The sequence below is a fragment of the Sminthopsis crassicaudata genome, chromosome 2 (assembly GCF_048593235.1).
Source record: "Sminthopsis crassicaudata isolate SCR6 chromosome 2, ASM4859323v1, whole genome shotgun sequence".
In the NCBI taxonomy this organism is placed as follows: domain Eukaryota; kingdom Metazoa; phylum Chordata; class Mammalia; order Dasyuromorphia; family Dasyuridae; genus Sminthopsis; species Sminthopsis crassicaudata.
This window is the reverse complement of record NC_133618.1, coordinates 549,165,601-549,188,825: the sequence shown is the minus strand read 5'-3', so window position 1 is coordinate 549,188,825 and position 23,225 is coordinate 549,165,601. Positions and strand designations below refer to the sequence as shown.

Genomic DNA, 23,225 nt, shown 5'->3' with positions numbered 1-23,225 from the left:
TATGTAAGTCTTACTATGATTCTCTGAGTTTTTTATATTCACAATTTCTTTCAATAGAGTGATATTTATTACATTCATAATTACATATAATATGCTTCACTATTTAATGGGAATCTACCTTGTTTCCAGGCTTTTGCACTTCCAAAATGATGCTATGCATATTTTTGTTTTATGTAAGGCCTTTCTATCTTATCTTCCCTAGGGCCTATCTGTAGTATTTCTAGGTCAAAAGGTGTGGCCATCTTAGTCACTGACCTAATATAATTCCAAATAGCTTTCCATAATGGACAGATTAAGTAATAGTTCCACTAACAGATATACAATATGCCTTCTTTTCACAGTTCCTGCCCCCCAGTTTTTATTATTCCTGTCTTTTGTCATTCTTGCTTGCCATTTTTCTGGGTATGAAGTGAAATCTCCTGGGTTGTTGTGATTAGCATTCTTATTATTGATGATTTAGAGCTGCTATTCATATGATTATTAATCATTTGCAGTTTTTCTTTTGAGAAGTAGTTATTTTTTCTTATCCTTTGACCATTTATCCACTGGGAAATGGCTTTTGTTCCCATTGTAAAAATTCTTAGAGTTAAAAATAATATTGGAATTGTTGATTAATGTTCAATATTAAAAAAGGAAAGGTCAACTTATAGATATTACAAAATGGAAAGAGGGCTCTCTAACAGGTTTTTCTTATATTTCTCATTTTGTTCTCCGTGGCTACCACCCACAGAATGAAAATAGGAGGCAGTATCTCAACTTTAGACTGTGTAGCCTTGAGAATACAGCCTCTCCTTTATGAAAATTACTAAGAAGAAAACTGACCATAATGTAGAGTTTCCTTTTTTTCTAGGTCCATCAATGAGTCTTACTTACAGTTAGCACTGGAAATTAAAGGTTAACTAGTACTTAGCATAGTGCTAGGTGCATAGTAGGGGCAAACTTCATAAATGCTTATTCACTCACTAATTTATGCCAGCTGCCATATTTTATAGTTTAAGAGATTAAAGCCTAGATAGTTTAAATGACTTGCCAGGATACCAGAGCCAGGATTTCCACTAAGTCCCTCAGATTCCAAATTAAGCAGTCCCAACTATTCCACACATATAGCTATATATATATATACATTGCCATTGCAGAATCTTATCTAAACTTATTCATAGGCCTAGATTAGAACAGTGAATCTTAATTTAGCATTTTGAGTTTAAAGCATCCTCCACCCATACCACATTCACCTTCTCCCTTTCTGGTTATAGTCTTTTTAAAACTTGTTTGGCATAAAATTATCTACTGAATTTTCTTTGTCATTGTCTTTGATTACTGTACTTAAAGTCTTTTCATTGCTCCCAAACTAATAATCAGAAGAAAGACTCTTTCCTATTTTAAAGATGTTGCCTCTTTTTTTCCCCATTCAGGAAATGAGGGTGAGGCAGAGAATAATACATGAAGTTTTTGTGCAATAGACATAAAATCCCTCTTGACACTTTATCCAAGTTCATCCTGAAATAAATTTTTATCCCTTTCTTTTTTTTTCCAGCATTCATGCTTCTCTATCCCATTCTCTCCTTAGTTTTCCTTTAGCAAAAATTATTATTTAATTTTCATGTTAGTTACTAGCCATAGCTTCAAATATAATCTATTGAATTAGCTAATATTTTTGTTTCTCTTGAATTCTTCATGAAAAGGACTGTCTGTTAGTAGTCATATAATTCAATACCTCTCTTACAGTTAAAAAAATGTGAAAGAACATTGGCCTTATATGTGCAGAGTTATCTTCGATCCTGTCTCTGAGACTTAAGAACTTTGGAAAAGTCAATTAATGTATCTGAGCCTCAGTTTCCTCATCTATAAAATGAAGTGATTGGATTAGATGACTAATGAGGTCATAGTCCAACTCTTAGTCTGTAAGTGAATGGTCTCATTTCCTTAATGTATAAAATAAGGAATAATAATACTTATATTACCTACCTCATTGGGTTACTATGAGGAAAATTGTAAACCTTAAAATACCATATCAATGTGATTATTATTATCAAATGATAATATAAAAATTTAAGCATAGTTTGATTGCCACATTTTTTCACAAACTGTTTTGAAACTTTTGGCTTTGATCTGAATAGCAAATTAGATGTTTCTAATCACTAATAGATGTTTAATTAATAGCTTTAATTGCTAATTAATTAAGTGGTCTCACTTTTTAAACTCAATATACTTCCAAAAATACTTCCAATATACTTCAATCATTGTAATAAACAATAACACCTTGTATTATTTAATACATTTTAAAAAGTTTTTTATTGATTTTTTTTATATTTCTTAAATTTCCCTCTCTTTCCCTCCCCCCCAAAGATATTTTTTTGTATGACAAAGAATTTCTTGAAAGAGAGAAAACTTCTAGCAAAACTGATCAAAAGAACAAAACAATTTGACATTATATGCAATATTCTATATCCATGAATTCTTACTCTGCAAAAAAAATACAAAGGAGTGGTAGTAGGAGGAAGGTATCTTTTGAAATCTCTTCTTCTTCTCCTTCCTCTCCTCCCTCCTTTTTTTTTTTTTTTTTTTTTTTTTTTTTTTTTGGTTGGCTGAGGCGATTGGGATTAAGTGACTTGCCCAGGGTCAAGATAGGAAGTGTTAAGTGTCAGATTAAATTTGAACTCAGGTTCTCCTGACTTCAAAGCTGGTACTCTATCCTTTGCACCACCTAGCTGCCCCTCATATCTCTTCTTTGTGGATATTATGTTTTTTGTACTTTTCCTACTTTAATTGTTTATTTTTGAAGATGTGGTTATTTATATTTATATTCTTGCTGAATTTATGTATGTAGTTTTCTTGTCTCTGTTTACTTCATTTTGCTTCAGTTCGAATAAGTCGTTTATTTGATTTTATTCATTATTCACCATAATATTCCATTAAATTAATATACCATAATTTCACAAAACAAGTTTCTATTTTGTTTTCAGTTCTTTGATACCACAAAAAAAGCTGCTAAAAATATTTTGTTTTACATGGAGCCTTATTTTTGTCATCTACCTTTTTGGGGATATATATTTAGCCATGTAATCTCTGGGTCAGAAAGTATGAACATTTTAGCCACATCTTGGGGTACAAATCTGAATTATTTTCCAAAATATTATATTACATGACAATTCTATCAACAATGTATCATTTTGTTTAACCTTATACAATCTCTTCAGCATTAGTTATTCTCTCATCTTTTGTTTGCAAGATCCAACGTAAGGGTTGTTTTGACTTGCCTTTCTTTTATTATTACTTTGGAATATTCATTCATAGTATTGTTAATAACTTGTAATTCTCCTTTTAAGAACTATTTGTTTATGCCCTTTGGCCATTTGTTGCAGAATGGTTTTTTAACTCAATTATATTTTTAAGTTGGTCATTAAAGTTGTATCTGTACTTTTGTAGACTTTGTTCCTATTCCTATACTTACTCTTAGTCCTGCTCTTAGGTAAATAGCATTTATATAACAATTTCTATGTGCCACGTACTATGCTAAGTGCTTTATAAATGTTATCTCATTTGAGTCCTAAAATGTAGTTGTCATTATTATCTTCATTTTACAGGTGAGGAAATTGAGGCAAATAGAAGTAAAGTGACTTGCCCAGAGGTACACATCTGGAACTGTCTGGGGTTGGATTTGAATTCAGTTCTTCTAGACTTCAGACCTAGAATTGTCTGTGCCACCTAGTTGCCTCTATTTGAGTTTCATATTGTATTACATGTAGTATTATATGGCCTTCTCTATGAATTCCTGGTATTTCAATTTCCTATGTGTTTGTAATAAGTGTGAAAAAATCAACTAATTGCCTTGATTTCCTGTGCTTCCTGTTTTTTAAGAGCAAGTGAGTTTAAGTATTGCTGACTTTTAAAATAGATAACTTCATATTTTAAATAAATAATTTCATATTCCATTTAATTAAATACAATTACATAAGCCTTTTTTGGCATGGATTTAAGTGTTATATTCTTAAGGCAGTAGATCTAGTCTTGAACAGCTAGGTGGTACAATAAGTAGAGCATATAATTTAAAATCAGGAAGACCTGAGTTCAAATATGGCTTCAGAAATTGACCTTGGGCAAGTAACTTAATCTTGTTTGCCTGAGTTTCCTCCTTTGTAAAATGAGTTTGAAAAGAAATTGGCAACCCACTCCTATATTTTTGCCAAGAACACCCCAAATGGGGTCACAATGGTTTGGACATGACCAAAAAACAAAATAGATCAAGACTAGAAGGAATTTTAGTGATCCATTAATCTAATTTATAATATTACAGTTGGGAAAACTAAAGCCTAAATAGGGTTACATAGCTTCAGGGAAATTTTAAGGGATTTAAATTATAGCCTTTTGTTCTTTTTGAATCTTTGCATTTTAGAGAAAATTTAATTCAAAAATAACAAATTTCTGCTCAATTGTAATCTTATATAATATCATACTATCATAGGTTCAGACCTGAAGAGGACCTGAGAGGTCATTTAGTCCAGCTGTTTAATTTGATTGTTTTAGAAAATGAGACACTAAGAGCTCAAGTGATTTGTTAGGAGTCACTGATAGCAAGTAGGTGAGGCAGGACTCAACTCTTGTTTTCATGACTTTATTGCTGACATTCATATATGTTCCTGAGGAATGACTCCTTGAGAGGAAATAGGAAAAGGAATTCAGGGGGAAATATAAGCAATTAAAAAACAAAATATATTATTAAATTAGAGCACTTAGCAAAATGGATTAGAAAAGAAAAATCTAGTTTAAGATTCTTAAATAAGAAATTCATTTGAAACATTAAGGAGTTGGAGTAAAATCTATTATGAATTAACAGAACACACGAAAAGGAGTAGCAGTAATAATTTCAGACAAGAAAACAGAAAAGACAGACTTAATTAAAAGAGAAAAAAATAGCATTTTATATCATGAATGTAGGGTTGGTTTAGTATTACAAAAACTATAAACTTAATTAACCATTAAATATCAAATTAAACAAAAATCATCTAATTATATTAGTAGATACAGAAAAGATTTTTGACAAGTATAATTTCCATTTAAAAAATTTAGAAAACACAGGGATAAGTGGGCCTTTCCTTAAAATAATAAATGCTCCATACCTAAAACTAAATCTCGCCATTTTTTTGTAATGAAAATGAAGCAAAATCATTTCAAATACATTCTGATTTGAAACAGATACATGTATTGTGAATGTAGTATTTGATATAGTACTGGAATTCTGGTTAGCAATAAGACAAAAAAAAAAAATTAAGAGAAAAAGCATAGATTTTAAAATCACTTGAATCCTAATAAGACCACTAAAATTAAGTGAAATAGTTAATAGTTTCCCCAAATGTGCAAGATACAAATTAAACACAAATTATCATTTTTGTAAAATATGTATCCACCCCAGTAGAAAATGTATATAAAATACTTGCAATTATTCCCCCCCCAAGATACACATAGGAACTATATCTCTATATGCAACTCAAACATTTATTAACAAAAATAAATACAAATCTAGACAATTGGAAAATAATTGCTTATGGATACAATGAGCCATAAAATGCTACATAAATTAATTTACTTATTAACCAATATAACAAATTATCATTAAGTTTCTTTATAGAATTGGAAAGAACAAGTAAAATGCATCTGGAGAAAAAACAGTGAAAAATCTCAAGAGAAATAATGAAAAATAATAATGATGATGATTTAGTTGTGCCAGATCTGAAATGATATTTCAGAGCCGTAATAATTAAATATCAATTTTAAAATGGGGAGAATGATCAATGAAACAGATATATGAACAACCACTCAAAAGCAAATGTATGTAATGTCTTGGTGTTTGATAAACAGAAAAATGCAACTATAGGAATAAGAATTATTTGACAAAAACTTGTATTAAAAGTGTATAATAGTAGGAAATAAATTAACTTTAGACCAAAACCTCACAACTTTTACTAAGATAAACTCCAAATGGATACATGACTTAGATATCAGAAGTCATATCCTAAATAAATAAGGAGAAAATCAGAAAAGGTTACTTTTTCAAATCTGTGGAAAACAGAAAAATTCATGGTCAAACAAGGATTAAAGTGGACTACAGAAGATAAAATGAATAATTTTGATTAAGTAAAATTGGGATATTTTTGTACAGATAAATATAGTAAATTTTAAAGAAAAGCAACTGTGATACATATTTGCTACAAGTTTTTCTGCTTATGATCTCCATTGCCAAGATATATCAAGAACTGATTCAAACTTATAAGAAAAAAAACTATTCCCCAGTTGATAAATGATCTGAGATTTTAAAGAGTAGTTTTTAAGGGAAGAAATCTTCACTATTTATAGCCATAAGGAAAAATTATCTAAATCACCATGAATTAAAGGAATACAAATTAATGCAATTCTGAGATTTCACCTCCTACCATAAGAGTGGCAAAGATGATTAAAAAAATTTTTAAACTATTAATGTGGAGGGGCTGTGATAAACTAGGCTGAGTGATGCACTCTTGACGGGGCTGTGAATAGGCGCAACCATTCTGGAAAATAATTTGGAATTATTCATTAAAAAGTTGCTAAATAATATGTGTCCTCTGACCCCAGGTATTGCTAAGCCCATTCCTGAAAGGGTTCAGAGAAAGAAGGAAGGTTCCTTTAAGCATGAAATTTTTATAGTGATAATTTGTAGGGACAAAAAAAAGGGAAAGTTCATCAGTTGAAGAATGGCTGAAAAAGTTGTAGCATATGAATATGATGGAGTACTATTGTGCTATAAGAAATAAGGAAATAAAAGATTTTAAGATTAAACATGGAAAGACATTTGAAAAGGTGTCGAGTGAAGTTAAGTAGAATGAGAAGAAGAATTTATGTTGGAATATGAATATAAAAAGAATAATTCTGAAAATCTTTATAAATTGAAGAATAGGGAAATGATCAGAATCTGGAGAGCAATTTACTCAATAATAGTAATGCTATAAATACATACATGCTGGAACTCTATCTTTCCAGAAATCAGCAAGAGTCAGGATCACTAAACGTCTTTATTCTAGATCTTTACCTTCGCCTCCAACGCCCGGTCACGAGTGCAAGTGAGCGTGAGTTCCACCACCCAAGTTTCTCTTGCTCCTCCCACACAAGTCACTTCCCTCTCTTTGTCTCACCAATCAAGTCAGCACAGAACAGCTGGGGAGGGTCAACCTTAAACAAGTTAATAGGGAACCGTCCAATTGGCAATTAGTCTCACGTGCTTCATCATCCAAGTGCATTGCTCAGTTCTAGCCCTTTACATCTCCCGCTTTCTTTTGTTTTAGACCACAGGAGGTCGCGCCATCCCTGACCTTTCAGGGAGATGGGCGCCATTTGTAACGTGCTCTCCTGGCAGTTACAATTACTAGTCTGTCCTAGACCCACCAGAGTACCTTTGACCACTGTGCTTTGCAGTGTGAGCTCTACCCGGCTCGCCTCCTCTGAGGCCTTCAAAGGTCTCTGGCCACAATCTCTTGAATCTATAGCTTAATAAATATAAAAAGAATAATTCTGAAAATCTTTATAAATTGAAAAATAGGGAAATGATCAGAATCTGGAGAGCAATATGGCCAGGATCCCGCCCAAGGGCATCCTAATATCCACAGAAATTACTTCTGGGCCTCAATCTCCCGATGCACTGTGTCCGCCCATTTAAAGGGCCCTTACACATACATATATATATATATATACATGTTTGTATATGGATATAAATATCTAGATAGGTATATATAGTTATGCCATTTTGAAAGCTGTAAGAACTATGATTATAGAGAAGGGCTAAATTTACAATGCAGAATAAGAAATATATTTTTGTATGCCAGTAACTGAGCAAATTTGTTTTGTTTGACTATGAGTATTTTTCATAATGTGTGTTTTCCTTTTTTTCCCAATGTGATGGAAGGTGGAAAGAAGAGAAAATATATTTCTGTTATTTGTTTTAAAAAAGTAGAGAGAGGGGATTATAGTTTTGGGGAAAAAATAGTTTCATATAATAGGAAGCATACTTAGTTGGAAATATAGACAAAGAATATTTTAAAACAAACATGAAATTATTATTATAAATACTTAAAGAGATAGAATGTATGGTTCAAGGCCCTAACCACTCCCATCAACCTAGATTTGCAAATAGAAGTTCTAACACACATGCCTTTTTTCTGTTATAGGGCTTAAATCCATTTGACCAATATAATGCAAAAGAAATGTTTGCCTTCTTGCTATTGGTTTATTTCCATGTCATAGATGACCAAATTTATCATTATCCTTATCTTTAAGATTACATTATTTCTGGGAAATCATTAATCATATCCTTGTTTTTTTCCAAAAAGCAAAATTCTTGATGATAATTATAAACACATGAAAAGGAATTGAAATAGTTGTCAGTAGTCTAAGTTTAGGGTTGTTTATTTTGAATCATGAATTAATTTCTGCCATAAATATGTATTCTTAGAAGAATAAATTGCATTCAACAATTAAAGCCATATAAAATTGATAAATGTAGCCAATTATCATTGTCAGACTGTCACAAATATTTGGGTTTCTGTCATCTGTATTACTAAGATAAGAACTGACATTTTATTGTGTATCTTTTTTCACAGGACCTCTTATTCAGTGTGTGTGCTCTCAACATCATTTCTACCATTGTTTGTGCTTTGGCTACAGCTATGTGCTGTATGCAGATGGTTTCTTCTGATGTATTACAAATGGTGAGTGTATTTTAATAACATACGCCCATACCTAGATACACATATAGCTGCTATCTAGGTGAATTCAATTTTGAAGAAATTTTTTTCTTCATAAAAAGTATTAATAGTAGTAATAGAATTTTTCCTCTCTTGTTTCCAATCAGCTTAAAGTTAATCTAGAATTGAGAATTTTTGTCTTCTAACAAATGAAAAAGAACAGGATGTAGGTATTAGAAATGTCTACAGCCTGTAATAATCATTGTGTAATGCTTTCAATATTGAGAATTGCTAAATATGGAATTATATTTACTTGTTAGATGCTAATTAATGGGAATTTTCATCTCATTTATTTTGTGCATCATTAAAATTCCATCTAATTACAGACACCTAAAAGTGTTATTTATTTCAGTTATGCTGCCACATTAGATAGACCATAAATGATTAATTAACCAATTTTCAATGGCTCTACTATTATGTAGTCAAGGTATAATGTCTTGTGGGGCATCCATACTCCCCTACTTTCTCTAGTATGACTCAGTTGCCCCAACCAACCCTGATAATGCCAAGTCTGGGAACAGAGGGCTGGTTCCCAGAGGTCTGGATGTGGTTAAGACTATGTTGCTCCTTCTCAACTCTCAGGGTTCTTGAAGTAAGCATGTTGGGGGTGGGAGGAGGATTGAAGACAATTATATTACTTACTTCTCTAGCTTCTGAAACCCCACTGGTGTGCTTCTTATTTACATAAAATTAGTGAGAATGAAATCATTAGCTCTTAGGCATGAAAAATTTAATTACCAAGAATACAAAACAAAAAAGAATAACCTTATGCTTATCAAATATAAGGCAAAACAGGAATAATAAAAATATAGTCTTTTCCTAAACTCAGGTCATTTTCTCCTACCCATGCACATAACAAGTTGGGATCCATAGAAAAACCTAGCAGTTAAACAAGTGAGAAGGAAAAGTTATTGCTGGGAAAACTCATGACAACTGTCTGCAGACTTTCATGTCCTTAGATTTTGCATGGAACGGATTATCATATATCACCTGCTGGTCAAAGATACTTCTGGCCTCCAAGGCATTGTCAAGCTCTTTTAGCACAGAGCCACACTTGGCAGGGTGCTGAGAAAATGTTAAACATTTTTTTTTAAAGCCATATAATATTAGTGTAGCATACAGCAAAATAACCACAAAGTTTATCTTTTCCCTTTGCCTTCTGCTCTCTGAATATGTGAAAACAGTAAAGAGCAACACATTCCTGTGAGGCTTTTCCCTCTCTCAGGTTGTACATGGTGTTGGATGGCAACACTAAGAAACCCAGCCAGATCTTCAACAGGAAGATTCTCCCTCCCCTAAGCAACTTTCGGGTGTTATACAACTCTGCTCCAATGAGGACAGTAGCTGCAGTCTGCCTGGCTTCTTATTTATTTATCTTAATTATATCAGTCTGAAGCAGCCCCCTATCTTCTGATTCTGCATTGTTTTGTTCAGATGATATATCAAAGAAAGTCTCCATCATCAACTTTTCTCTTGGAGTTGCTTATCTTCTCATTCTTTTGCTTATTTCTCATCTTTTGTTTTCCTTTGGTCATCTCTGACTTTTAGTGCCAGAGATGAGTACCTCTTCAGGAATCAGTGACCTGTACCTTTAAATGCATTTGAAAAACCCAAAGTTTACAGTTCTGTCAGGTATGACTCAAACAGAAAATATATCAATTTTCACTCAGTCCACAAAAAGCTATATCCTTCAAAACCTGAAAACAGTCATATGTAAATGAACTAGTGGACAACAAAGCCTTGCAGTCCTTACCACAATTCATCAGGGACTTTTTTTTTTTTTTTCTGAGACTGATTGTTCTCTCCTTGGTCCTTTCAGAACAGTCTCTGTCTCTCTTCAAGCATTTTTATCTGATAGGCTATATCTCTTCTCCAGTTGTTTTTATCAGTGCTTCACAAACATTTTTAATGCCTTTTTCAGCAATCAAATTAACATAACAAAGGGGCAAGTACTTTAAATAAGCAAGTAACTATAACCTCACTGTCATAGACTGGAACCCCAGAAAAGCTCATTCTTTGGCTTACTGAATACTCTCTTAACAAAAAAAAAAAAAAAAAAAAAAAAGAAAAAAAAAAAAAAAAGAAAGAAAGAAAGAAAAAAGAAAAAAATATTGAATACATTTTTGAAGATAAAGAATTTTATTTTATCTCTAGGTATTGGACTCTGTTAACCAAATTCCTTAGATTCATTATTATTTTGTTTGTATGCTTTTATCCAGCTAGTTGATTTTTCTGCATATTCCTATTATAAACCCCATGTAACCAGTGTTGTTTTAGGAAAAATTTATTCCTAAAGGAAGTCAGAAGGCCAAACAATTGAAGTTATATCTCTTAATATAGAAGACTTTTTATTATTTTAACTCAAAATAAATCTGTATTTTATCCTCAAATTCAAGATACTTTGCGTGTAAATGTTTCTTTATTAGGGGGAAGCAAAAAACCGGAACCTTTGTGTATTCTTTTTTTAGATACCCAGGATTTAAAAAAAAAAAAAAAAAGAAAGCTCCCCTCCCTTCCCCCAAAGCAAAAACCACTAATCCCTACCTTTAAAAATACTCACTTCATTTGAAAGTGAAAAAGAAACAAACAAAAAAAAAATCATGTTTTTGTTTTGGTAGGAGAATGTTATCTCCTCCCTCCCCCTTGCCCCATTTACACCATCATAATATGTCTTTTAAGCAAGCTTGGAAACCAGAACAGTTTTAGTGTGTCATTAGTAAGATTAAAAAAATACTGTTCTAATTGTACACCCCATTCAAACACTTATAGCCAGTATAAATCCACTAAGATTGTCACAAGCAGTTACTAACCTTTTAAGGGGGTTACAGTTTTCAGAAACATTTATGCAGTGGAAATGAACTTTTGACCCTATTCATCCAGGCTTTATACTGGTTATTTTCTTTGGCATGTATTATGAAAGAAAGGTTAAGTACTATGTGGGTAGTACTTACCCCATCAGATTTCTTTGTGAAGCAATAAATTGAGGGATGCTTCCATAAGCAAATATAACATTATAGGAGCTGTAAAATCCAACATTGTACATTATGTAATCACATACAGGTATTAAGAACAAGAATACTGGATAAAAAGGTAATATATTTTAACACGAATTTAAGGCTTACTATGTTCTTAAGTTATATATAAATTGATAATTCTTTTAAGTATGGAATAATCATAACTGTGAGATAACCCAGATGGTAGAGGTATTGATTTATTACTCTTATGGGATATATGATCACATATTACTCTTATATGATAAAAATTTTATCTTATTCTATGGAAATCTCAACTTCATTTCTGCTAAATAATTTGTATAATATTGTGATTTGAATTCTGGAGGAAACTAAAAACTTAAACTTATTTGGTATGAATTTCCTGTACTTTCTTCATCTCATCTACTCATTTCCCTCTATTTACCAATATCAATTTCTCCCATTTTGTTTGTGTCAAAATAGCCTGCTGACATATTATTTAATTGACTTATCCTCTATGTGTGTCAGTTTTAGCATCTGGGAAGATTAATACTTTTCCTCCAAGACTCCTAGGATTTATGAGAACTATCTCATAACTATATGTGACAGCTCTTTGAAAATGTGTAGAGTTCATATTGAGTCTAGTTTTTCAATGTCTGACATAATAGAAAGTCTCCTAGAAAACATTTTTTTAGTTTCTGGTCTCTTTTTCTGCAATAGTATTTTATTTTTCCAAATACATGCAAAGATAGTTTTCAAAATTCACCTTTGCAAACCTTTGTGTTCCAAATTTTTCTCCCTCCCTCTCCCAATTCCATCTCTCTAAGAGAGCAAGCAATCCAATATAGATTAAACATGCGAAGTTTTTCTAAACATATTTCTATTTCATGCTATGTAGGAAAATCAGATCAAAAGGGGGAAAAAACCAAAAAGGGGGGGGGGGGGAAGCAAACAAATAACAGCAGAACAAAAAATGAAAATACAATGCTTTGATCCATATTCAGTCGCTATAATTCTCTTTTTGTATGTAATTGGCATTTTCCATCCCTAGTCTATTAGAATTGCCTTGAATTACCACAAAATATATTGAACTTCACAGAGTTAAACTCAGATTTCTCAGGTAATAGCATGGCACTCCAATGGAGATCTTATTTAAGCAGTTACCACTCTTTGAACCAGGTCATTCAACCTGTCCCAAAGCCATTTAACTGAATAGGCACCTAGCCTTTTTTGTCTTTTTATATTTTCCATGAGAACAGCATGAGATATTTTCCCCAAAGCTTTGCTAAATGCTTAATTAGCTACATTTATAATATTATCTTGATTTACAAGTCTAGTGATCCTGCCAAAAAATCTAGGAGCAGAATATCAACATTTCTATTGGTGAGACCTTAATAATTTGTATAAGGTATAAGAGACAGAGAGATAGTCAGAGACAGACAGACAGAAAGCAGATTTCCAAAAGTACAATGATTTCAAGTGAATTTTGCTTCATTTCCCCCTATACAACTCTAATTTAGGTAATTTAATAATTGTTAGTACCAAAATATATGTGCGTATTTTTGGCTGTTGCTGTATAATTGTTCAAAAATCTAGAAATTTGGTGTATAAAATAAATGCACTTATAGGATCATAGATCTAGAGCTGGAAGAGATCTTGTCAATTTTCTAGTCAAATCCCCTCATTTTACTGATTAGGAAACTATCCATGGTTACACTTGCAGTTAGTTGCAGAGCCATAGCTCAAATTCAGATATGGCAATGCTAAATCAAGACTCAAAATTAGGGATTCTTTCCACTGTGACAGACTCACTATCTCTTAATTATAAATATATAATGTATTTATATAAAATGTAAACACTCTGTGGAATCTTAAAGTGAGAGGCTATATTAATGTTTGATGCTTCAGACAAATCCAGAACATGAGGTATGACAAACATGATTTCAGACATTTTTAACTAGTAAAAAATAGTTTTGAGAAAAAAAGAAATCATTGTTTTAAGCTATCACTGAAAATATAATATCAATGTTTATTATATGTACATATATATATTTGTATATGTATACTAGATAATATAGCACCTAAAAAGTACGTAAAGAAAAAGCTAATTTAAAGACAAAATTACTTTTATAATAAGTAAAAACCCTATAATTTTAACATTTCTGTTTTAGAACTTGAGAAGTCTAAAAGAAAGGCAAATAAGAAGAAAATTATCAAAATGGAATTTTGGGAAAAAACTAGATTTACTAGACCTATGGTAATTATTAAATGGAAACATTAAAGAGCATACTTACTTTTCTTTATCACATTACAAAAATTGGCCTCATACTTAACTGGAGCATGAAAATCTCATAAATAAATGCAAAAAACTAGATACAAAAAAGTAGAACTAGTTAATATCTTTTTACAGGCTATAAGGAAATAAAATAGTAATCAATAAAGGAAACATGAACAAATGACATATATCTAAATGTAACCTAAGTAGCATAGAAAAATAAATTATACTCATGGACTTAGAGATTCCACTACTGGAATGATATCCTTAAGAAACTGTTGATAATAAAAAAAGACTCATCTCTGCCAAAATGTCAATGAAGCCATCATTATCTGTGACAAGTTAAAAAGTATACATATGCCCATTAATTGAAGAGATAACTGAAAAATTATAGTATCTGAAAGAAAAATGAATATGCAGAATTCAGAGAAATATGGAGGGACTTAGATGAAGTGATGCAGAGTAAGGAATGCTAAGCCAAGGAGCAATATATTTTATGATTGCAGTTTAAATAAAGGTAACACTAAAAGGAAACATAAGTAATCTCATTCAAAATCCCATACTGAATTGTCAAAGTAAAATCACTAAATTAATTTTTTACATACTGTACTTTGTAGGACAGCTAGGTGGCATTAGTCTATAGAGTAATAGACTTGGAGTCAGGAAGACATCTTCCTGAATTCAAATCTGATCTCATACATTTGTTAGCTGTGGGACCCTGGGCAATTCACTTTATTTGCCTCAGTTTCCTTATCTGTCAAATGAGTTGGAGAAGGAAATAGCAAACCATTCTAGAATTTTTCCAAGAAAACCCCAAATGAGCTCATCAGATATGACTGACTGATAATGACTGAATAACATTTCTGTAGAGACATTTGTATGGTTGAAAAATATCTATAATGTCAAAACAAATTGTTTATATAAAATTATAATAAGCTTTATTAATTCCTACTACATTATTAACTCGAGTTTGTAGGCTATGGTTTGTTTAGCTTCATATCTTCTCTAGGTTCTAATGCACTGTATAACTCAGTAAATGTTTGTCAAATGAGTGAATGAGTAAATTAATGCATAAAATATAGCATCTTAAATATTCAGATAAAGTAATCTAATATATGGAAGTATAATGGGCAGATTTTCATGAAAAACATGGAAGTGACATCTATTCAAAAAAGAATCATTTGCCCTTTTATTAAACGAGTCAGAAGAACTCAATTATTGAGATCATTCCATAATATATTATTAAAGGAACTCATAAAGCCTGTTTCTTTTCCCCTCAAATCTGCAAGTTACTACTAACACTGTTTTGGAACCAGGGAATTTACCAAACAAAAATTATCCATCAAGGTTTAGTATGAGAAGAGAGGCAAAGAATTTTGCAATCTTATTTTCCTTAAAAAGCAAACAAAAATAATGCACTAAAAATTCTGTGTATCAGTATTTGAAAAACAAGCTATAACTATATGTCTAGGGTAAAACATTACTCAAAAAAACTTTTCTTTCTTAAGTATGTGTTTAACATTCTTGCTTGACAGTTTAAATTATATATACTTTAAATTTATAATTAAGGTTCATATGTAATTAAGTTAGACACACACAGCATGAGATGTCCTAGTAGCTCTGCACAAATAAATCTGATTCAACTTTATTTTTCAGTTTCTTCCACAGAGATCACATTCCACAAACCCAGACTGTATGACTCCCCATGGAACCATTCTCCACCAGACCTTGGATTTTGATGAATTTATACCTCCAATACCTCCCCCACCCTATTATCCACCAGAGTATACCTGTACACCCATGATAGAAGCTCAAAGGTTCATCTTTTGCTTTATATGTCTGTGATTACATGCCATGGTTACATAGATCAGGAAGAAATGGTTGGGCTGGGTTTGTTATGAGAATTTGAAACTGCTCTTGCTTTCAGCAAACAAGTTGACTAGAGAATAACAAAGGTAAGAAGGAGAGTTTGATGAGAGATGAGAGGATCAATTGTAAAAGAAGTGACAGTTTAGATTTAGAACACTCATCATTAGTATTGTTGCAATAAAAATTCAAAAAAAAAAGAATTCTGGCAAGACAAAAGCAACCTTTTTATTTCATAATTAAACATAAAACTTAAGCTTCTATTAAATTAGAGTCATTAATATAACACAAATAGTTGAATTAAAATTTTAATCTGTATAATTACCTTAATTTAAACGTGATATTGTGAAATTGCTTAAATAGTTGATGTGTCCTCAAAGGAAAAAAAAATTTAAAAATTTAAAAAATAAACTAATTCCAATGACTTAGGATTTTGTTTCATTTACATGACAAGTATATGATGAAAAAAACTTTTTACAAGATTGTTACACATTCTGTTTACTTTGATAAAATTGAGGAAATCTAATTAGTTTTCTTGCATAGCTAAAGGACTATAATAAATAAAGTGTTCTTTCTCTTTTCAGAGGACTTCACTTGGAATTTCCTCATTCTCCATTCAGTACTTTGTATGAAGTTGCAATCAACAGTCCTGGGATGCTATATCCTACAGAACTCCCTCCTCCATATGAAGCAGTGATTGGACAGACACCTGCAAGCCAGGTAAGAAACATTTTCAAAGACAAGCAGTTGGTGGAATAAAAAATAGAACTGAATTTGGAGGCAGGAAATACTTGAGTTCTCTTCTCATTCCTGATACCAGCTTGTGAATTTGGAAAAAATCACTTAATTTTGTTGACCCTTAGTTTCCTCAAATGTAAAATGGAAATAATAAAGTCTCTAGGACTTCCACTACTGAGTTCTTGTGAGGAACAAATGAAATAAAGTATACAAAGCATATTATAAACCCTAAGGTGGTATGTTAATGCTAGTCATTATCATCTCATTCTCATTTTGTTAGTGGGTTTCAGATAGAAACAGTAGTGTAACAAATTGCTATCTTGCTGTTTTTCTTTTATATGCAGTCTTGTATGGACTATTTCAGAAGTAGAATTTGTATCTAGAATATCAGTATTAACATATGTGTTCATTATTTGTAGGTTCACAGAATGTGTTTTGGGTGCAACTCCATTAGCAGATGAGATTTAGCAGAATAATTTTTACCTCTTCCTATCCTCACAAGTTTAATCTCTTCTGTCACATCTCTGTATTGTGAAAACTTTTTGTTCCATGAAGATTTAAGATTATAAGAATTTAGAATTAGTAGAATCTATTAAAAATATTGTTTTTAAGTTGTTTCTTTTTATGGACCTATTATATTTGGATGATTCTGGATAACAATTCAATCCATGATAATCATCTAATTCAAGTATATTTTATTACATGAGTTGTCAGAAATATTTTGAGGCATGTATGTACTATGAAGATTTTTCATCCACCAGTTCATGAATTGTATTGAATTCTGATGTGTAATTCTAGCCATTGTATTTGCTAAATATTTAATTGTTTTTTTTTTTTTTTTTTTTTTTTTTTTTTTTTTTTTTTTTTTTTGCAGTCTGTGGTGCCATATAACACAATTTCTGCCATTTTCTTGCTATTCTACATTGATCACTAAACCTATATGATTAGTTAACAAACTTTTTCTAATTACTGTTGCTTAATGACTGGTCCTGGATTATTATCATGAACCCCTTTGAAATCATAAACAAATATACATGACTCAACCATTTATTTGATGTGGCTTTGTTCACATATTGTTGAGTGAGTTCATGTGAATATTGCCCATGGAGGGCCTTTTGCTTTCCTTCTTGGATCTGAGCCATTTTTTTTATTACATGGATAAATTCCATAGTATATATCTATTGTCAACCTTGACTATTGCTTGATAAAGTGATGTGTGCTTGTCCCAAAAATATTTCTTTAGGTCTCATACCTTTTCATTATGTACTTTAAGAATGTTTATCATTCCTCTTCCTCCTTTTTGTCAAGGAAGAATGAATTTATATATATATATATATATATATATATATATATAAAGATAGATATAGCTGCCATATAGTGATGATACTTTCCATATTAGTGTTCATTTCATGGTTTCAAAATTGCAGTGAAATTGGTATAGTGTAGGTATTAATTGATGTTCTCTATTTACATGTATTTATTTGCGGATTACTATTCTCACTTTTGTAAGATTTTTACTGGACAAAAGATGTCATGAATTCTTTTTCCTTGAATTCTTTTTTTTATTATTTATGGAATTTCTTATCATTTAAAAATGTATGTTTAAATTGAATATGTTTAATAGAAAGATGTTCAAATGTCTAGGAGGTTTGAGTAGTAGCATAATTTATTAAAAAATGAACCAAATATTCCCAGGTGAAGAGTTCAGCCTAAAACTATCTCAAGTATATATAGAGATAAGCCCTATCCTCATGTCTCTAAATGCTTCAAAAATTGTTTGCCACTGTGACCCTAGTTTGATTTAGACTTTCAACTTCCTTTGCAGCTAAAAACTTTTTCCTTCTTGCTTTTTCTCAACCTCAGTCTTCACGGAGAGATAAGAAAGTCCATATGGCTGCCTCAATTTCTATGGATCCTCCATATTACCAAGCCTCATATTTTACATTGCTATGGGTCATATCAATCACCTTAATAGATTCTTGTTGAATTAGTCTTCAGTGTGCAAGGCATTTTTAGGTACTATGAAGAATATAAAATAGCATAAGATACAAACCCTACGTTCATCTCATAGCACCTAGCATAATGTTGTCTAATCACTATATAAATACCTATTGAATTTTAAAGAAATCCTACCAAGGAGACAGAATGTATGAACAAGAAATATATAAATAATAACCAAAGACCTTATGTCAGAAATACCAGGTGGTATAAGTATTAAATGATAAGGTGAATTCAGAGCAAAGAGTGATTATCATGGGGTGGGGTAGTTAGGTTAGGATTTGGGCATTATCTAGATTTTGAAGAATAAGTAGCATTCAAATTTCTGAAGAAGAGAGAATATTCCAAGCAAGAAGAATAGTGTGAGGAAGGGTGCAGAGTCAAGCAAGTTCAAGGCATATTTGAGGGACAATAGGTAGGCCAATCTGATTGAAGCTTAGGATTTGTACAGGAAAGCATTGGCAAAAAAGATTAGAAAGGCTGGAGCCAGATTGTGAGGATGCATAACTATTTATTTAAGTAGTTTGGACTAAATATAGTTTCTGTGTGATAAAGGAAAAATGATAAACTATGCATTATCTAGGAATTTCTGAAAGTCACAGAAAGATTACAGTTACAAAATCCTGAAAAAGAGAATGGAAGATGTTTCGTTGACAGAGACTGCCTTTGTCAATAGCACTTAGAAATCAGTGGTGATTGAGGTAGTATGTAGAGAAAGAGGGGTTCAGAATATAAGATTTACACATTTCTGAATCCAAAGAAGAAAATTGGACTTAGAACTAGGGAATGATACCAAATAGGAAAAATTACTATTCAAAACATTTGAATACTCATTCAATAAAATGGAATTTTTTTATATTAACTTTTAAAAATGCTATTCTGTGATTATTTAATTTCATCATTTTTACTAGTTATTCCAAGTAACAAATTCTGTTCCCAAACACAGAGAGCAAATCACTTGATTTTTCCTACCATTCACATGGTAGTTTTTGCTAGGTAGATGAGTCACACATCTTCATTTTCACTATCTTTTCTAAATCCCTTTTCAATTTAATACTGTGACATTCTTTACTCAAAGCTTGAAATTTTCTGAATATGCTTGTCAGGGCACACAAATGTGAGTATAGATAAGATGCTTCTAATTTTGCTTCACTGAGTATATAATAAAAATAACTATGTATTCTTTGCCTTTGATTCTTCTATCCACTTCTATCCATAATGGAAACAAAAAAGGAAAACTACTTGAGTGAAAGAAATTGTTCTCACTAAAGTAACAGAATTGAAGTGTTTGTATCATTTTGTTTCTAAGCTGTTAATTATGGAAATTCCTCTTCATTTGTTTTAAAACTATGCCAGAAATACCAAAGTACTTTGCGATTTTGATATTTATCACCATTTAATTTTTCTTTAGATGACAAACAATTTAAATCATTTTTACATATGAAAAACTGTGAGTAAAGTAAAGATTTGTATATATATGAAATGGTTTATTTTGTGATCATGGCTTGTCTTAAATATACAAGGACTAATCCACATAAATGATGGCATAAGCCCATGGGCCATATGTTAAGTGATTCTGTTTATCTCTATGACTGTGTAAGGGACCAAAACCCAGTTTATGCAGCACCATGTCTCTATTCCTAATGTCCCAACAAGCACCAGATAACACTTAGGATAAGTTCTGCCTACAGACACTGGGGTTTACTATGTACAAATAATTAAGAATACCTATCATATTAATTAAAATTAATCCGTGCTCTTATAAACTCAGAGCCTTTATTACTGAAAAAATGACATCAAAATCCCATATAACTAAGAATATAGGAATATAATTTTAGAGTTAGAGTAATTAATGGTAATCTAATGCAATTTTTTCTGTTTACTAATGGAGTAAGTAAGGCCTCAAGAAGTAAAAAGATTTATCCAAGATCATACAGGTCTTTAATGTCAAAGCTAGGATATGAACTTAGTTTTTTGTTTTGTTTTTTTGTTCTCCAAGTCCAGAGCTCTTTTCACTGTACTGTACCCCTTTTCATGTGGTTCATAAATAAGAAGTCATCCACAAAATAGGTCTTACTTCATAAATAAGAAATGTGAAACACTTGATTGTAGTGTTCCCATATACAATATCTCTACATTAGGGAGGATTCCAGGAAGATGGCAGAGTTGGTCAATAAACTCCAGGCTCTCCAGATTTCCCCCAAAATAAAACAAAATTACATCTCAGGGTGAACATGGATACTGAAAAACAAATAAGACTTGGGACAGAATGGGGATCCCTATGGGACAACTAGATAAGCCTTGAAGAAAGACTCCAGGATGGCGATTTAATCAGTAGAAAGTATAAACATCTCCAAGCTGAACAGCAAGCTATCAGGGTTCAGAGGTAACCTCAGCCACAACCACTGAAACTTTTGCCTCCCTGTCAGCATGGGGAATTGAGGATCTGAGTCTTGGAAGACTGAGGGAACTTCTGCTGAAAATGCAAGGCCCAGCTGTGCTACAGAGACTCAGCCCTGGATGAGAAGGAGCCAGTACACCAGTAAGCCCAGAAACACTGGGGCTATGGCCACTTACAGGAGAATGTGGTGTTTGGTTTGGGATTCCAGGTCAGAGGGAAGAGATGAAATAAAGCTAGAGGAACCATCTCCCCATCCCAAGATGAGATGTGGTTCCACTAATAAGTTCTCATTTGAAAGGAGAGAGAAGGATGAAGGGAGGAGAGAAAGAGGGAGAGAGATAGAGTTCAAAGGGAAAAAAAGCATAAAAACTTATTATGGAAATAGGGTAAGACTGGAGTTTATATTCACAGGAGTAAAGTTTAAAAAAAGCTTCTTCTATTCCAAAGAGTAATGTTGAATGGCTAACTGCCCAGAAATAATTTATAGAACAACTCAAAAAGACTTTAAAAATAAAAGGGAGGAGGAAGAGGAGTAGGAAGAAAAGGAGGAGAAGAAATAGGAGGAGGATTAAGAAAATCAACCAAGTAAAAAAGGAGATGCAGTCTTAAAAAGGAAAGTGATTCTTTGAAAATTAGAATTGGGAAGGGAAAGCTAGTAAAGATATAGAGAATAAAAAAAAAAGTAAAAGAGAAGGTGAAACTAAGAAAAACAACAGATCTGGAGAACAAATCAAGAAAATATAAGAATAATTGTGCTATCTAACTGCTGTGACCAGAAAAAGAACCTTGACACAATAATATAAGTAATAATCAAAGAAAATTATTCTGGAATGATAGAAGAGGTGAAAGTAGAAATAGAAAAAATCCACCTCAAAGAGATTCCAAGGAAAATATGCGTTATTGCTAAATTTTAAAACCTCTAAATCAAAGAGAAAATTTTACAAGAAACAAACAAAAAAATGATTCAAATATACTGGAACTACAAGTAGAATTGTACAGGATTTAGCAGCTACAATAAAAGACCACAAGTCCTGGAATACTATATATTTACAATCAAAAGAACCAAGCCTTTGGCCAATATTATATCCAGCAAAGTAAAAACTTGTTAAGTATAAGATTTAGTGAAAAAAATGGACATTCAATGAACTCACAGTTTTTCAGGATTTTGTCTCAAACAAAGCTGAACTCAGTAAAAAAAATTAATAATAATAACATATAAGAGCCAATATTAAATACTAATATCAAGGGACTCAATAAGGATAAATTGTTTATATTTTATACATGGAAATGTCATATGTCCAAGATTGACATTAGTAATTGGTTAGTCTAAAAAAAAGATTGAAGCTACCTATCAGATCTTTGGAGAAGGGAAGAATTTATGAACAAAGAAGAACTAGAAAACATTATGAAAGGCAAAACGGACACTTTGATTACATTAAATTAAAAAGGTTTTGCACAAATAAAATAAATAGAAACAAGATTAAAGGAGAAAGTACAAAGCTGGGAAAAAAATCTTTACATCCAGTATTTCTGATAAAGGTCTCATTTATAAAATATATAAAGAACTATGTGAAATTTATAAGGAAACAAGTCATTCCCCAATTGATAATTGGTCAGAGGATTTGAACAGATAATTTTCAGATGACAAAATTAAAGCCATTTATAGTTATAAGAAAAAATGTTCTAAATTACTATTGATTAGAGAAATGCAAATTAAAACAACTCTGAGGTACCACTTCATACCTCTCAATAAAAAGTAATGATAAATGTTTGAGGGGATGTGGAAAAATGGGGATGCTAATGTATAGTTGGTGGAGTTGCGAAATGATCCAACCATTCTGGAGAGCAATCTAGAACCAGGTCCACAGGGCTATAAAACTGTACATTTGACCTAGAATCATATTTAATTATATAATATGATATGATATAATATTAATTATATAATATTATGTTATCATATCATACTTTCAAAACAAAAACCAAAAAAGAAACAACCTTCTCCTAACCCATTTTCCCCTTAATCTCCAATGATCTTGTCTATTTTGAGCCATCGTATTGTTTCAGCTTTATTACTTTGAGTTAAGATGTCCCTCACAAGATTACTGTAAGAACACTTGTAAACTGGGTTAAGATAACTTTTGAGTCCTTTATTCATCATTTTAATAGGATGAAACTCTTTTATAAATAAGGATAGTCAAACTTTGCTT

General features: G+C 31.6%; 1 protein-coding gene across 2 annotated transcripts in view; it reads left to right on the top strand.

Annotated features, from left to right (window-relative positions):
* The window catches only part of ENTREP2 (endosomal transmembrane epsin interactor 2), a 607,119-nt gene that overhangs the window by 557,350 nt on the left and 26,544 nt on the right, over positions 1 to 23,225 (top strand). For both annotated transcript variants that reach the window (XM_074294983.1, XM_074294982.1), the window contains exons 5-7: positions 8,625 to 8,732; positions 15,672 to 15,832; positions 16,466 to 16,601. In XM_074294983.1, coding sequence (XP_074151084.1) covers positions 8,625 to 8,732; positions 15,672 to 15,832; positions 16,466 to 16,601 — 405 coding nt within the window. The remainder of the gene's footprint in view (positions 1 to 8,624; positions 8,733 to 15,671; positions 15,833 to 16,465; positions 16,602 to 23,225) is intronic.